This window comes from Protopterus annectens, chromosome 6.part0, assembly GCF_019279795.1.
Source record: "Protopterus annectens isolate FY-2018-M chromosome 6.part0, PAN1.0, whole genome shotgun sequence".
Taxonomy (NCBI): Eukaryota; Metazoa; Chordata; order Ceratodontiformes; family Protopteridae; genus Protopterus; species Protopterus annectens.
In genome coordinates, this window is record NC_056737.1 from 1,731,257,066 (window position 1) to 1,731,275,787 (window position 18,722).

The 18,722-nt window shown below is 39.9% G+C and overlaps 1 protein-coding gene across 1 annotated transcript in view; it reads left to right on the plus strand.

Annotated features, from left to right (window-relative positions):
• The window catches only part of ITGAV (integrin subunit alpha V), a 1,332,605-nt gene that overhangs the window by 782,065 nt on the left and 531,818 nt on the right, over positions 1 to 18,722 (plus strand). Inside the window, exon 14 of the mRNA XM_044075123.1 lies at positions 10,800 to 10,991. Coding sequence (XP_043931058.1) covers positions 10,800 to 10,991 — 192 coding nt within the window. The remainder of the gene's footprint in view (positions 1 to 10,799; positions 10,992 to 18,722) is intronic.

An 18,722-nucleotide genomic window follows, 5' to 3' on the forward strand; every position in this document is an offset into this window, starting at 1 on the left:
TTTCAGCTGCCAGAGCATTCTCGCCTGGCAGCACCTTTGGGAGGAAGGTTGGCACTTTTCAAAGAAAATTGGAGTTTAATTACCCAAGACAGATGGGTATTGGATATCATACACCACGGTTACAGGTTTTATTTCCATACCTTGCCTCCTTTCAAAGGCATGCCAGACGTTCCTCCTCAACAAAGAATAGAGGCTCACAAGCAAATTTCTCTGTTACTCCAAATAGGGGCCATACAGCCGGTCCCTATGCCAGAAGTGGGCCTAGGTTTTTATCGCCTGTTCCTAGTACCAAAGAAAGGGCAAAACGTGGAGACCAATTTTGACTTATCTATCCTCAACACTTATCTGGACATTCCCAAGTTCAAAATGTTAACGTTACAGCAGCTTTTACCTCTGCTGGGCAAAGATCATTGGATGGTAACTTTGGATCTCAAGGAGGCTTATCTTCATGTTCCTATCAGACTGAGTTGCAGGAAGTATCATGCTGAGCTGGGACTTCTCATTATCAGTTCTCTGCATTGCCCTTTGGCTTATCTACTGCGCCCAGAGTGTTCACGAAAGTTCTGGCTCCAGTGATAGCTTTCCTCAGGTTAAAAGGAATACAGATCTATCCTTATTTGGACGATTGCCTGATTCTGGCTCAAGGAAAGGACGAGCTTCTTCATCATTTGGATTATGTGATAGCAGTGCTAAGATGCCTGGGGTATTCTGTGAACGAAATAAAGTCCAGTCTAGTACCCTCTCAGGACATGTGCTTTCTGGGTGTGAGACTGAATACAGCATCCCAGATGGCCTTTTGACCCCGGACAAACAAAAGAATCTTTCCCTTTACTTTCATCAGTTGTCTCATCAGTCCAGGCTGACTGCAAGGACAGTCCTTCAAGCCTTGGGGTTCATGGCATCTTGTATTCTGGTGCTTCCCAATGCCAAACTGCATATGAGGAAGCTACAATGGTATCTCAAAATGTATGGACACAGCACTGCCAGGATTTGGACACTGTCAGTCAAATAATACCTTGCATTCAAAAGGAATTGTTGTGGTGGGCTCAGGAATGTCACCTAAACAAGGGACTCTCTGTGACCCGGCCAGAGGCGAGTCAGATTCTAACGACAGATGCCTCAGACAAAGCTTGGGGAGCTCATCTGAATGGAAAGTGGATACAAGACAAGTGGCCTGCCAGACTACAACATCTACATATCAACTTGAAAGAGATGTTAGCAGTCCAGTTTGCATTACTAGCTTTCAAGGATTTACTTCTTCCAGGGCAGGTGTTGATTCTAACAGACAACACAACTGTCATGTGGTACATCAACAAGCAAGGCGGAACACATTCTTATCCTCTATGCAGGCAAGCAATGATTTTGTGGGAGACTGCTCTCAGTTTACAGCTAAATCTTCAGGCAAGGTTTCTGCGGGGAGCACAGAACTCCTTAGCAGATGTGTTGAGCAGACAAATTATGGATCCCCACGAGGGGAAATTGGATCCTCATGTATTTCAGAAATTGACAGTGTCATGGGGAACTCCAGACATAGATCTGTTCGCTTCTCCACTAAACCACCAGCTGCCAAAGTTTTGCACAAAAAGGTTTCATCCCACAGCTTGGAAAGTGGATGCTCTTTCTTTCAATTGGAGCAATCTTCATGTGTATGCCTTTCCGCCTCTGCCTCTCCTCCCAAAGGTACTACTAAAGGCCAGACAGTACAAGCCAAGGATGATTTTGATAGCTCCAGATTGGCCTCGACAGCATTGGTACCCATTACTGAGAAGCCTGGTACGGAAGCCTCCATGGCCTTTGCCTTCGATTCCACACCTGTTGTCTCAGGAGGACAGTCATTTGCTCAATGTCAAGCTTCACTCTCTGCACCTAACAGCCTGGCATATTCTGTTTTGAACCATAGTGGGCCTCCACTTCCACAGCAAGTTTTGAATGTTATTTTGGAAGCTAGAAGGCCTAGTACAAGGAAAGTACGCAGATAAATGGAAGAGATTTTTTATTTTGAGTGCAGCAAAGGATTTTGATGTTTCTGAGCCTAATTTAAGTGTGGCTCTTCAATATCTTACTGAGTTACTGGACAAAGGTTTGTCCTTCTCTTCTATTAAGGTTCATGCTGCAGCAATTTCGCTCACTATGATTGTGACCCACCATTGTTTTCTCATCCTTTGTTCAAGCAATTTCTTAGAGGGGCAAAGAATATAAGACCCCCACGAAGAGCTCCTACTCCTGCTTGGGATCTCAATTTTGTGTTGGAGAAACTCACTCTACAACCTTTTGAGCCTGCAGCTACTACTGAATTAAAGTTTTTATCATGGAAGACTGCTTTTTGTTGGCTATTACCTCTGCAAGAAGGGTTTCTGAGTTGCAGGCCCTTATGGCGGTTGAGCCTTTCTTAATTTTCCATAAGGATAGGGTATCTTTACTACTAATCCTTCCTTTATGCCTAAAGTGGTTTCTAGTGTGGCTTTAAACCAAACTATTCATTTGCCTACTTTTTATGCAAATCCCCAAAATAAAGGGGAAAAGATTTTGCACACTTTAGATGTACACAGGCAGTTGCGATATTATTTGGACAGAACTAAAGGGTTCAGGCAGTCTCAGCAGTTATTTGTTTCTTTTGCTTTGAGTTCTCAGGGCAAGCCTGTGTCAAAACAAACTATTTCTAAGTGGATTGGGTTTTGCATTGCTTTCTGTTATTCCCATCATGGCAAGGAGATTCCAGCTGGGATTAGGCCTCATTCCACTAGGGCTACTGCCACTGACAGCTTTTTGAGGGGTGGCAACTAAGGATATTTTGGAGGCAGCTACTTGGAGTTCAGTGCATACTTTCTCTAGGCATTATCACCTACCACTTTACTCTAAATCCAGGGCTGGTTTTGCCACTGCTGTTTTGCAGGGCATTTTGGCAGCTCCTGCTTCCTTATAGTTTGGCCATCCTCCCTTACCTCTGCTTTGGGATTCTACCCAAGTGTAAGGACTGCAGCAATGTGAGATGAAGAACATAGTACAGTTTTGTACCTACCATAAATGTAGATGTTCAAGATCCACATTGCTGCAGTCCAATTTACTCCCTCCTTCCCTCTGTAGTTAGAGGCGGTTGTGTGGGTTGGGTTGTCAATATGATGTATATTGTATATATTGTACATATTTTTAGTGCTAGGATGGTTGGTTGTTTGTTTGCTGTCTTTTGGTTTTGACCTTTATTTTAGGGTCTTCTGACATCTGGGGCAAGAAAAGACTGAGGATATGATGTCGGTCATGCGCATTTGTACCCCGACGTCCTGATGTCAGTCAAATGCGCCTTGACCGACGTCAGCCTTATACTTTGATATTCGGGCCGACCGAGGACAGCGGACTACCCAAGTGTAGGGACTGCAGCAATGTGGATCTTCGAACATCTACATTTATGGTAGGTACAAAACTGTACTTTTCAATGAATTGTGCTTTAATTCATTTGTGCACAGTCATTTGACTTTCAGCGAAATGTGCTTTCAGTGAGTAGTCCTAGACCCATATATATATATATATATATATATATATATATATATATATATATATATATATATATATATATATATATATATGTATATACATAAACGTGTGTGTGTGTGTGTGTTTTCCTGTGCCCCTGTTGAGCAGAGCCACAGAGGTGATCCCCGGGGTGTATTTCCTATCTCCCATCCAATCATCAAGATTTTTCTTGAGTTCTAATGAGGAGCTTTGTTTGATATAGATAGGTAGTTTGTTCCAGAGTATGGGAAGTCTCTGAGACAGGAATCTACCCTTCTAGCATGTTCTGTTTATTGTGGTAATAAGGTTTAAGTCCCTAGAGCGTGTAGCTTGGAGAGATTTGGATTTCTTTAAGTGGAGCATGTCCAACAGCTCTTGGCCGCTCTGTAGGTGATATGTGATGGAGTAAAGCTGGAGTTTTTTTAGATGGTCTGTGTAGGGCATCTGTTTGAGGCCAGTAATCCTCTTTGTGAGGTATTTCTGAGGCCTTTCCAATTGTTGTAGATGTTTTGTGAGGTGCATACCAAAAGGGGTGTTGTACTACATAATGGCTGTAATGAATGACGAGTAGAGTGGAACAATGACCTCTTTTTTCCTGGATGAGAAACCTTTTGTGATGAGGTGTGCCACATAGAAGGATTTCCCGACTACTGTGGCGATGTGATTATCAAAGGAGAGACTACTGTCCACCTGTGTCCCAAGGTCTCTTATCACACTTTTGGTGTTAAATAGATTACCACCTATGTGGTAGCTCATGGGTACAGAGTTTTTACCAAAGGGGATGACAATGCACTTTTTGGCATTGAGCTTGGGGCCTTTGCTTTGACACCAGGCATCTGTCTCCGTGAGGCCCTTTTGTAGGATGTCCAGATCATTAGGAGTTTAGATTATGGCTCCTAGTTTGCAGTCATCTGAAAACTTCGTTAGCCAAAGACCTTCTGTGTTAGCCTGTACATCAGAAAAGTAGATATCAAACAGGAGAGGACCCAGGACTGAACCCTGTGGTACTCCACTTGTCACTGGTCTGATATCGGATTTGGTGTCTGCTACTTTGACAGTGTGGGTTCTGCCAATGAGCTAGTTGGCAACCCATCTTGTGACATAGGGATTTATACCTAGTTTAGTGAGTTTATCTATAATTCCAGAGTGGGGGATGGTGTCAAAAACCTTGGCGAGATCTAGATAGGCTGTGTGAACCACCTTGCCCTTGTCTACAGCTTCGGTGACTGCTTCAAAGAGGTCTATCAGATTTAGAAGACTGATCTGCCTTTTACAAACCTGAACTGTTTGGGATCCAGAGTTTGGAGATTACCAATGCCTTTGTTTATAAGTTCCATGATGATACGTTCCATGGCCTTGCAGACCAGGCTCATTAGGCTAATGGGGAGGTAGTTCCCAGAGTACGTGGTGGCTTCCCCTTTGTGGAGTGGGATAACCATCACTGTGTGCCATTCAGTGGGCACAAAACCTGAGATGAGGCTATGATTGAACATGGTGCTTAGGTGGGGTGCCAGTTGATTCTGCAGTTCATGTAGAACGCAGCCTGGGATGTTAGGTCCCATGGATGCTTTGTTCTTGGCTTTGGAGAGTGTGGTTTTTACCTGTGCAGCTGTGATTACAGGAACTTTGCATTCTTCTGGAAAAGAGATGGACCCTTTAGGGGGTGAGACAGGGGTAAAGTTAGCACTGAACCTATCTTCCAGGATGTAGCAATATCAGTTGGTTCTGTATATTTAGTGCCATTGTTCTGTAACTCAGAGCAAATCTGAATGTTGCAATTGAGATTCTTGACATAGCTATAGAATACTTTGTGGTTGGCTTTAGAATCAGTGGTGATTTTGTTTTTGTAACTAGATTTGGAGGATTTTTTGAGGGATCTCAGCTTCTTAGTGAGGCTGACCAATGGAGTTCCTCTAGTCATGGGATTTTACTCTTTTTTTGCAACAGTTTCTTTCTTCTGTTGTAGAGTTTGTTTATGGCAGGGGACCACCAGATTGGCTTCCTTTTTTTGGAGGATAGCATCTTGGTTCTTTTAGGGATAGCACGATCCATGCACTCATGCAAGTGCTTATAAATTGCATTTGTTTAGGATTCAGCAGTCGTACCTCTATGTTCCGTCTGCATAGGTGTCGTGAAGTTTGCCACTTCTGTCTTAAGAAGCGTGAGGCTTTGGAGAAATTTTTTACAGTGGTTTCCCTAATAGGGGGTGGGGGTATGATGTGGATGCCTAGGATGATTAGCTTGTGGTTGGATCTGACCAACGAGGAATTGATCTCTGGTGTGGACCACCGTTCGCCCATGTTGGTAATGACCAGGTCTAGGATATTGCTGCCCCCTGGTGGGGGTGTGGCTAAGTTGATCCAAGGTGTTGGAATGTATAAATTCCAGAAAACGTTGAGCAAAATAGATGGTACATGAGTAGTTTTCCCAGTTAATTGTGGGGTAGCTGAAATTGCCCATTATTAGGGTGTTGGGTTGTACCCTAATATTTTCCAGTGTATCAAGAAATGAAGAGTGGGAATCCTGGGGCATGGTGAGGGATCTGTAACAAGTTACAATTTGGATTGTGGTCTTGCCCAGAGTTAGTTGCACTTGGATAATCTCAGATGCATTATGCTGAGCAACTAGCCTGGAGATGTGGATATCCTTATTGAATATGGACACACCTCCGCCTTTAGTGTTTCGGTCCAGCTTAGGTGGTATGAATTATAGCCTGGTAATTCAGGGGTGCTCTCTGGAGCCTTGAACCAGGTCTCTGTCACTGCACAGATGTCGATGTTCTCCATTTTAAGGAGTGCCTCGAGTTAATGCATTTTGAGGTTTAGACTTCTTGCATTGAGTAGCATTACCGTCAGATTTTGCTTGCTTTTACCTGTTAAGGTGGTGAATTTCTCATTTGACCCTTGCCTAAAAAAGGCACTGTAGGGGTGGCAAGAGCCTTAGCCAGTATCTGGAATCCCAAGGCGACAGGTGCAGCCCATCTCTGGCAAAGCAACGTGGTCTGTTGATCATGTCATCACATGCAGACAGATACTGGATCCCCTTAGAATGACACCAGAAGCTTAGCCAATTGTTGAAGTCTATCATTTTGTCCTTGTACTATGGTATCATTCTGGGTGATGGTAGGATGCTACTCAGGGCTAGGGTCATACCTGCCTGGGCTACAAGATCGGGGAGCTCTTCCATGTCTCTCTTCATGTAGTCCAGGGAGGTATGTCTCAGGTCATTCACACCATCATGGACAATGACAGAGTCATATTTGTACTTGTTGTGGAGTAACCTGAGTGTGTGTGTTATGTGGTGGATCTGGCACCCAACAGGCAGCTGACAGTAACTCTCTCCTTGTTTAGCCTGGTGAGTGGAACATCATTGTGCCTGACTATATCCTCACATATGACTAGAGTGTTGGGTACGTTGTTATGCCTTATGGGCTGTGGTTGAGTGGCACACTGCGTTTGTGGGCTATGTGTCATTTGGGTTGTGTTGGGGGATGGAGGTTGCTTGCTTTTCTGCTTTGGAGGTCTCTGTTGCTTGAGCAGATTTATATTGAGAGTCTTTGCAAATGTTGGTGTGTGTTTCATGTTTCTATGCATGTGTTTTGGTGGTGTAGGTTTTGAGGGACTATGTGATAAGTGTGATGTGGTGCAAGTGTTTACCTTCTCCTCTTTACTGTCTAGTCCAGTCTTGGGTGAAGAGAGCTTTCCTGCCAGTTTGGCTATATAAGTGCATCTCTCACAGGTTGTAGTGTTGGGTGGTAGGAGGAGAAGGTTGTCTGTGTACATGAGGCAATTGCTGCATTGCCTCAAGATGCCCAGATTCATCAGGTAGACAGGAGAAAACACCGGGAGCTGACCCTTATACATGCCTGGATAGGTGCTTATTTATTAAGTACTAAAAACTGTTTTCCTCTAGACAAGTGAGGAAAGTTGAGTGCTGTAGTACTTTGTAGCTTATTTAGTGCTTACAATGAGTTCTGAACAAGTGCTGAGCTCAAAGAAACAGATTTTAGTGCTAAAACTAAAAATCTGGCTAGTTCTATGGGGAAAATTTGAAGAGCAGACTTTGTGGCGCCGGGAATAGTTTAACCCTAGCTAAGCAGCATATTTCTTTTTAAGTATAGCAGTAGCAAATGACCAAACTGATTTAAACAAATTAACCATTAAAAAGCTAAAAACTGAGCCCTGTTCCAGCAGTCTTCGATTAGACAAGGTCTAACTGCACACTCCTGCCACTAGGGTGCAGGTGAACCTTCTCCAAAAAAGATGGTCTGGATTACTGCTCAGGTTATACAAACAAGCTAGATTCAGCAGATCTGAATTTAGTGTATGCAACAGCAAGCAAGCCATACCAATTTCAGACAGAAACAGTTCACATAAGCAGGCACAATAAGCCTTTAACCAGAAACTCCCAGCTCAGAAGGGCAGAATCTACCCTCTCCTCCCACAAGAGTGCAGACCACACCTTCTTAATGTAAAATAACTGACCCAAACCCAAAGTGCTTAAACCAGAACTAATATACTTTTAGAATAACGGACACTAAGCCTTCAATTAGCAACTCCCAACTTAGAAGGATGTAAGCTACCTGTCCTGCCACAACAGTGCAGACCACAAACCTTAATGTAAAATAACTGGGCTGAAGCCCAAGTGCTTCAACCAAAGGCTTAGAATAACAGTTACAGTTTAATCAGGCTACTAACAAGCAGTAATAAATGCAGCAGAATAAATGCAATTAAGTACTTTTAACAACAAGCAGCAAAAGCAAAATAAAGTAGGAAGAAACACAAATACAGTAAAAGCAGATGAATAAAGTGCAATTTTTTATATAACAATAGAAAATAGCAAACTGATTTAAATAAATTACCCAATTAATCAGTAAAACAGCTCAAAACTGAGCCCTGTTCCAGCAGTCTTCAATCACACAAGTTCTAACTGCACACTCCTGCCACTAGGGTGCAGGGGAAACTTCTCCAAAAAAGATGATGAGGATCAGTGCTCAAATTATACAAACAAAACTAGATTCATGATGCCTGAATCTAGTCTATGCTACAGCAACCAAGGTGCACCAATTTCAGAAAGAAACGGTTCAAATAAGCAGGCGCAATAAGCCTTTAACCCAGCTCATAAGGGCAGAATCTAGCCTCTCCTCCCACAAGAGTGCAAACCACAAACCTTCTTAATGAAAAATAACTGGCCTGAAGCCCAAGTGCTTTAACCAGAACTAATACACTTTTAGAATAACAGATGCTGAGCCTTCAGTCAGCAATTCCCAACTGAGAAGGATGTAAGCTTACCTGTCCTGCCACAACAGTGCAGTCCACAAACCTTCGTAATGTAAAACAACTGGTCTGGAGCCCAAGTGCTTAAACCAAAAGGCTTAGAGTAACAGTTACAATATATGTATGTGTGTGTGTGTATATATATATATATATATATATATATATATATATATATATATATATATATATATATAAAATATATATAGATATAGACAGACGCAGATATGTGTGTGTGTGTATGTATACATATATATATATATATATATATATATATATATATATATATATATATACACACACACACACACACACACACACACACACACACACACACACACCTCTTATCCCCCTTACTTAACTATTAAACCCACGATTTCACAACCATTGCTGACTGAAGGCTCAGCATCTGTTATTCTAAAAGAGCAATTAGCCTGAAACACAAAACCTGTGCTTGCATGTTGGTTGACCAAAAGTGAAGGTGACTAACAGAGTTGATGAACTCGCTATTTGACAGATTGACCTACAAACACAAACGCATTTATTTATGCATCTGTTTGTTTGTTTGTAGGTCAATCTGACAAATAGCGAGTTCATCAACTCTGGTAGTCACCTTCACTTTTGGTCAGCCAACATGCAAGTACAGGTTTTATGTTTTCAGGCTAATTGCTCTTTTGTGCTGGTTGTGAAATTGTGGGTTTAATAAGTAAGTAAGGGGGATGTGAGGTGTGTGTATGTATGTATGTATGTGTATATATATATATATATATATATATATATATATATATATATGGGTACATGTCAGTACATCGACAAGTTAGAAGATCGACATTGACTTCACCGACACATGAAATAATCGACGCCGCAAATCACAGACATTTAACAGGTAAGAAGTTTAAATTTCACTAATCATGCCTACCATGTTTTAGTAAGTGTGGCAGTGTTATGCATGTGTGGTAGGCATGATTAGCGAAATTTAAACTTCTTACCTGTTAAATGTCCGTGATTTGCGTTGATTATTTCATGTGTCGGTGAAGTCAATGTCGATCTTCTAACTTGTCGATGTACTGACATGTACCCATATATATATATATATATATATATATATATATATATATATATATATATATATATATATATATATATATATATATATATATATATATATATATTATATCTGCATGTCAAGTTACTTAGGTTCAAGTCATAACACCTTTGTAACAGTGTGTGTGTGTGAATGTGTGTATATATATATATATATATATATATATATATATATATATATAGATATATATATATATGCACACACACACACACACACACACACACACACACACACACACACAACTGCTGAAGCTTATATTATATCTGCATGTCAAGTTACTTAGGTTCAAGTCATAACACCTTTGTAACCTAAGCCCACCTTTTTTTTTTCACTTTCCACTTTATCAGGCTGTTTGTGCATATTGCCATCATCACTTTATTCTTCAGTGGATATCTGTACATAAAAGTTGTATTAGAGCAGTTTATAGCAGTGGGATAGTACTGACCATTGTTAGGAAAGAGTGACTGAGTATGAAAGCCTCTATGCAATAACTCAGCAACTTGAAGTAGAAATATGAAAGATTTTTTTTTTGTCTTCATATCACCACTCTGTATTAAGTCTAGCTTCTCAGCATTGTTGAACCTGGCTTTAGGTGATTTGGTCGCATTGACTACTGTTGATGGTGACACCTTGACCTCATGTTAAAATGGGAAAAAGGGTTTTGATGATGACAATGGGTCACATGCTTCTCTTCATAGGCAAGTACTAGTAAGCATGATCTCCCAACACAGGCTTTTGTTAAGAAGGTAACAGGGACTTGGGCAGAAGAGAGAGAGAATCACTATCTCATCAACACTTGCTTTTCTTCTGCAGTGCGGTATGTATGCATGTCAAATTCTTGAAAATATGAGCTTAGGGAAAGTGTTATGTTCATGTTTCTACTAGCATTTGACAACAGCATTTTTTTTCTTTAGATGTAGCAATAGCAGCACCATATGGCGGCGATGGTAGAAAAGGCATTGTTTATATCTTCAATGGAAAAGCAACTGGCCTGAATCAGGTGCAATCGCAGATGCTTGAAGGACAGTGGGCTGCCCAGAGAATGCCCCCAAGCTTTGGTTATTCAATGCACGGAGCTACTGATTTAGACAAAAATGGATATCCAGGTGCTTTGTTATTTTTCCTTATTGTTACGGATGTGATTGTATCAGTGTTGAAGATTACTAGTGCATATTTCAGAAATGTTGCTTTTCTTTAACATTTTGAGGTATGTGAGTAAATGATGCCAACAGAGGCACTACATTTAGAAATCCTACTGTAAATTCATTGCAGATCTAATCTGATTTATTGTTTCATATCATTTATTTATTTATTAGAACTTGTGTATGCCATATAAAGAAAACTGAAAATAATCTGGTCCAGTTTTTAAGTCAGCACTTGGAAGAAGGCTTAATTTAGCAAAGATTTAGCAGAAACAAAGCATGGACCTCCTGGAGAGCCACTAAATCCCCAAAAGACCACCTCATATATAACCAGCTGAGAAATTATACTAAGAAGTCTATTATGCTAGACAAAAAGAGATACTACTGCAATCTGCAACAAAAGCACCAAAACCAACCACAAAAATTCTGGTCAAGCATAAATAAATTTCTCCACCCAGGTCAATCAAGTTACCCTTACCCCCTTAACTACCCTCCAACAACCTCCTAAAATTGTTGCTAACACCTTTAACACTTTTCTTTACAGAATCCGTTCAATCCCTAGCCAGCAAGCTATCTCCCAATACCCCAAGTACCACCAATCCCACACCTGATAATAAAGTCCCCTTCAAGCTTGATCAAGTACCAACATCTTTTATTAAGTTCCCTACTTAAGAAGCTGAAACTCACCACCCTTTCAGCAGACCTACTACCTGCAGAGTATCTCCAAAAAGCCCCTAATGAAATAGCATACCCCATTTCAATCAATAGGACTATTCTTGAAGCTTATATCCCCTCCATCTGGAAAATCTCCCACATTATTCCTCTTCATAAAGGGGGAAAATCCACTGAACTTTTAAATTATAGGCCTATAGCCATTCTGTCTCCCTTGGCTAAAATAATGTGAAAATGTAATCGTAAGCAAGTTCTTACCTATCTGAATCAAAATTCTCTCCTAGCCCCCTCCCAGCATGGATTTAGACCTTGCCATAGTACAACCTCAGCCCTTCTCTCCTTCTCTCACACAATAAGTCAAAACTGTAATGACAACAAGCTCTCCTCAGCCCTCTTCCTAGACCTATCCAAGGCATTCGATATGGTAAACCACCAGCTACTCTTAGACACACTAAAATCACTCTCCATAGCTAACTTAGCAATTAACTGGTTTCAGTCTTAACTAAGTGACAGACAACAAGCTATACTATGGAAGGATAACCTATCATCCCTTTTACCAGTCACCCTTGGAGTCCCACAATGATCTATATTAGGTCCCCTCCTATTTTCCTTATTTATTAATGACTTGCACAAAGTCATCCCAGATGCAACTTCTATTCAGTATACAGATGACTCCACCCTAATATGCTCTGCCACCTCCCCCGCAGACCTACAATCTTTATCCCCATCCACTTTCAGCAAAGTAGAGAACTGGCTTACTGGTCGCAGACTACTGTTAAACCCAAATAAAACCAAACTATTACTCTTCTCCCCCCACTCGTATGATCCCTTCACCACCTGTCACCATAACACCTAACAATGACACCATAATTTCCCCAGAACCTAATACTAAACTACTGGGAATAATCAACAACAACAACCTTAAGTTTGATACTCACATAGGCAAAACTATTAAAACAGTTAACAAAAAACTAGTTTCTTTATACAGGATTAAACCATTCCTAACCCCATCTGCTAAAACTGTTATTGCCCATACACATCTGCTATCAACCCTTCTTTATGCATCACCCATCTTCATAAACCTAAGCAAATCAAACCTCAGTAAATGTACTAGCTGCTATAATAATATTGCCAGATTTGCCACAGGATCAGCTTATAGAACCCATCACTGTCTTAACCTTCAATTGTTAGACTGGCTAGAATTACCCTACCAACTGCAGTATAACCAACTAATAGTTGTTCACAAAATTCTCTACCAACCTGACAGTACACCCATACTGAAAAATATTATCACCCCCTACAGTAACCTATAGGCCCTTCGCTCTTCCAACAAAATGCTTGTACAAACTGTTAAAACCAACAATTCAGCTGGTGAATCACTGTTCCCCAACTCTGAAGGAAAAAAAACTGGAACCTACTTCCTGCTGAACTCACCACTGGGCCCTTCTTATCCAAATTCAAAATATCCCTTAAGAAATACCTAAAAATGCATTGGCTTTGTCCCTGTACAAACCCTAACCCCCATTCAAACATAATGTATAAATGAGAACCTCATTACAAGAAGAAAACTCTGATCCTCTAACTGTTTAGAATTTTGTATACCTCTCACCTACTGAAAGATTTAAAGTAGGTGATAACCCTGTATGTTAACCACCTCAGTGCTTCTGTTTCCCTCTTTCTTAAGATGAAATCACTAACTATTTCTTTCTCAAAGACTATTTTTTTCGCAGATACTAACTTCCAACCCATCCTGTGTGTAGGTGAGAAAAACATGTACCTGTGTGTATATATTGTGTGTATATATGTAAGAAAAACAAGTACCTGTGTGTATATATTGTTAAACAAATTTCAGTTTTGTGAAAATTCACTGTAATAATTTCACTGTATTGACACTTGTTATGTACATTTGGAGCTTTTCTCACCGGGCCTCCGCTGAAAATGGACCTGTATCCAGTCGGACTTTCCCGGTTAACAAATGTAAAATAAAATGAAATTAAATAAATAAATAAGATGACATATTAAGCCATCATATTTTTGTCAGCCTTTTCATCTGTATATCCTCAAGAAGACCTTAGCCATCCTTGGTTCTTCAGTTGCTCCTTAGGCTGCAGCTCTTTTAAATGATGCATGCGCCCATGAATACCTTTATTGCTGTCGCCCATACCTCATACCACTGTCAATTTTCTTGGTCACTGTCATTTTTCTTGGTTTTGATCTCCACCAAGAGGTACTTTAGCATATCACTTTTAGGGGAGCAGCTAATTGTACCAGGTTAAATAATTTCTATTTATGTGTTATTAGCTAGACTTTGTTAAATTACTCAGATCCATTATATTTATCTAGTTGTCACCATGACTGACATCATATCTTTAGTGTAGTATACAGTATGCCCAAATTTGCCTGACTTAACTCATAAGTCCTTCATTTGACACTCAAGTCCAGGAACAACTTAGCCTTCCCTTGCCACACTTCAAGGCTTTTCCTGGATTCGAGTTTCGTATGAAGTTACTGAAAAGTAACTAAAAATTGAAGCCCAGTTTCTTCCTTTTTCTGAGAGAACAGAACTCCTTTGATATGTTTTCTGTCACATGTAGCATGCATCATTCCTTAATTTGGTGTTTTTTGTGTTTACTGTGATGATTAGAATTACCTTTATGCTGGATCCAATACTGTTGTGCTATTAATTTTAAGCAGCTTATCTCTCATTAAAACAGTTTATATCATTACAAACTGCAACCTGTAAAGGCAGCAAATATAGATGGATTCCCGGCATTATATTGCCATCAAGTTATTTTGTACAGGTGGCTTCCTGATGTCCTCACCCTAAATTGGGAGGGCTGCTTATTAAAGGTTAGCACCATGTTTGCTACCTGAATTGCTGGAGTATGGATTGGTCCTTGTAGTCAGTATTGGTGCTGCAGCTTTTTATTTGCTCTAACAGACATGTAAAGATGTGCTCTTTACAAAAGATTGTGCCCCATGTTATGGAACTATGTAGATTGTTGATGCATGATTTTACAGTAAATGTCTTTATTTTACAGAACAGTAAAAACTGCAATTTTTGTTTGTTTGTCCAGCTCAATTAATTGGATTGCATAGGTACTTTTCTGTCACTAGAGTTTTAAACAACAATCATGTAGTATTAGAGTATCTGTGAGTAAGATGCTGCATTGATCTTATGCATCAACATGTACATGAACCATTACAGGTGAACTTTAAAATCAGTCAGTGAAGTGTTAACGGGCTGTGCTTAAAATCTTAGTAAAAGTTAGAATTAACCATGCAAGTATGTTAGGATACAGTGGCGAATGAGCATTGCTTCCACATAGTTTCCACATTTTAGTGCCACTCAAATGTGCAAGCACATTGCATTTAGCAGTCCAGAAGTGACCCAGTGGTCTTCCGGTTGTTGTAAGAATGCTGTTTGTTCTCACCACTGTTTTACTTGAGTCTCTTTTTTAACAAAGCACCCCCCCCTGCAGCTGTAGCAGGTGAACAAATTATGTCTTTACAGGCTTTCATCCCCTTGCCTGTCTGTAGTAGTTCACTGCTGCAGTCCAAAGGAGGCCTCTGGTCACCAGGAGCACATATACTGCATCATCTTCAATTATTTTCAGATGGTTTATGTCCTTATTAAGTACTGTAAGTACAACAGGAAATTAAATTAACAGGTCACTATTGTTCTGGTAGTTTGGTCAAACTAATCTCTTTAAAAGACAGATGTTAGCAGCTTTATTGTAAACAAGACATTATGCAAGCACATCAAGTAACCCAAGCAGTGACAAACTTGTATAATAAAATAATTTATTTTAAGATCGGTCTGATCTCTATTGTATAATAATAATAATAGTAATAATAATAACACACATCTGGTTAGGTGGCCTACTGAGGGAATCAAACCCTGTACCAGTGACTACAGCTTGCAACATTAACCTCTGTTCCAGCTGCCAGCCTATTGCCAGGATATTCCCTTTAAAGTATGCATCCATAGGGAAGGAAAAATAATTTGTTAAAGTAGTCAGACTGCAGTTAATGATCACTTGATGAGAACAATGGCTCAGGATTGGCTGAGAGACCAATACAGGAGGCGTTGCATGCTGATGATGTATGTGAACTTTTTAACACTAGTTTTTCATGGCATAATAGTTCTGTGGTTCGTGGTTGTTCTTTGGGCACCTTGGAAAAACAAAAGACTTTTCTAACTGTGTGTGGAGATACAGGAAGCTCCAACTGGAGGTAAGTTACCTTAAGGATTGTTTGCGGTTACAAATCATTCCTAAAGGCCTTGGTTCTTGGAAGTATCCAACAGGGCTGATTAAAGACTCTGATCTCCACTTCAAGCTGGTCTTTTTATTTGATCGGCATGGTGCAGAACTACTTGAGGTACTGATTAAAGCTTGCAATAAACAAATGGACTTGTTAATGTTGGACTTGGAAAAATTGGGCAAAGTATTAAAAACGATCTATTGTTTGAAGCTAATGTGAATAATTATAATGCTTGTTTATTTAAAATTGGAAGACATTAATATTTTGAGGGATAAAGAGCTATAAAAATAGGGACAAAGCAGAGTATAATAGTGGTTCTGCCTACCCCCCACCACCATGTATGGGAGCTTATGCCTCCAGTGATGTGCATGAAAATGTGAATAATGTTGATAGTATTGTACATGGTGATGCTAATCTGGAATGTTATGTATATGAGAATGTGAATAATGATGAGATTAATGCAGTGGATATCCCTTTAGATGAATACCTCCCTCTGAGAAGATCGCAGAGAATTCAGAACCGAGTGAATCAGAGGGGAAATTATATGGGCCAGAAAGGTTGGAGCAACCAGGGGCAACGGGGTTATCATGTGCATCACCAGAATTGGAGAGGCAGGAGCAGGGGGAAGGGTGGATGGGAACAATTGGAGGGGCAGGCCTTGAATGTTCTTTGTAATGAACACCACGATTTTAAGATGTATAATTAACAGCTCAGCAAATATTGATCGCGGTTGGGCTGATTTGTTGGAAAAGGGTATGATCTTTGTGCCCACTAACAGGGCAAATGTTAGTGATGTTTTGCTGCATTTTAAGATTTTTATTAGGAAGCTTAACTGTGCTTTATTTTTTAGAAAAGGAAGTGGTATTGCAAGGCCTCTGTCTAGTAACTGTTTAAAAAGACCTAGTGTATTTGTTCCCCCAATGCACCCGAGGGTGGCCTTGTTTGAAAAGATGTGTGAGGTTGAATTTAGGGATTATTTTGAAGGCTGTTGATCATGGCACTCAGGCGTCTAATTTAAGTAAGGTTGAGGCCGAGTTGTTGAAAGTCATTTTAAATAATAAACAACTAAGAGTGATGAAGCCTGACAAGGGGGGATGACTAGCTGTCATGGACGTGGATGATTATTTCAACTGGATGATGGCTATGTTATTTACCGATACATATGAGGATATATCCCTCAATGAGATGAACATAGCCTTCAGGAAAATTGATCTTATTCTGAATAAGCTTGTGTTGAACAATGTCATCACATTGGATGAATTTAAGTATGTATCTGTGGCCTCTCCCAAAATCCCAACTATTTTTGGCATACCTAGGGTGTACAAGGACATAACAAATCCATCATTACATCCTATAGTTGATGCTAGGGCCTCTAAGATGTATTGTTTGGTGAAATTTATTGACTATCATGCACAGGATATTTTTAAGGAGAGCATTTGCATTCTTAGATTCATGCAATTTCCTGATGAAAACCAGGAATGTTGAGTTTCATGAATCTTTGGTGTTTGTCACTTTTGATGTGCAGGACCTCTACTCGGTCATCCCTTATGAACTTGGTTTCACATGGTTTTATGAATATTTATGCTGTCATGCAAAGATGGATGTGGACAAAGCACATGTGCTTAGATGTTTCATGGAATAGGTGTTAGTAACTTTTTTTATTTTTGAAAACCACATTTTTAAGACAAAAACTGTGGTGAGTATGGGAGCTATTTGTGCCCCCAAGTTTGCCAATGCTGTGTTGGCCCATTGTGAGACAAATTTCACTTTAAATTCTGTATTTAGACATTGTTGGGTTTATTATGGTAGGTACCTAGATGATTTAATTTTCCTTTGGAAGGACAGCTTGGATAAACTTTTTGAATATCTCAATAAGACTACAATTATTTTAAAATTCACCTGTAATATTCAACAGGGTGAGATGAATATTTTGGATGTTAACTTCAGAAAGAATCTTGAAGAAAAGGTTTTTGAATCTAATATATTTAGGAAGCCTACCTATTCTAAAACACTGATCCATTTTAGTAGTATGCACCCCATCATCAAAAAAGTCCTTAGTTAAAAGCCAATATGTCCGTTTGGCAAGGATGATTTCGGATGATGCTGATTTTAAAAGGGAATGTGAGGTACTTTAATCTTTGTTCATGATGAGGGGGTACCCTGAGGAGTTTGTGTTTGATATCCTTTGTGAAGTTTGTGCTAAAAGGGCCACAGGACACTTTACTCCCCTTTTAAAAGGTGGGAATCTTAATGTACATCAAAAAGTTGGAGAAGGGGGTGCTTTTAATAGAGCATTGGTACTTACCTACAGTACTGATTTTCATGAGCTTACTAGCACAGAGAAAAGAATTGGAGAGTGTTTTGTCTGGATAATGAATACAAGGAGGTAGTGGGGGAAACACCGAGAATTGTATACAAAAAGGATTTTTGTTTTAAAAGTTTATTAGAAAGGGGTCCATCTGGAAGGAGTAAGGGATACATGAAGAAATGTGGATATTGTAGACAATGTTCTTTTAATATGGAAGGTGATGTCTTTTTTGTAGATGGTTTTGGAAGAGTGAGACCTAGAAAAAAGTGGTCTTGTAGCAGCAAAGGTGTGGTTTATTTAGCTTTGTGACAGGGGTGCTGTGCACTCTGTTGGTAAAACTAAGTTAAGCTTGAGAAAGAGAATTTACCAACATGTTTATGGTATTGGAAAGGGGGATGAATGGAATGCACTGTTTAAGCACATAAAAATAATCCACAACATGAGTTTAG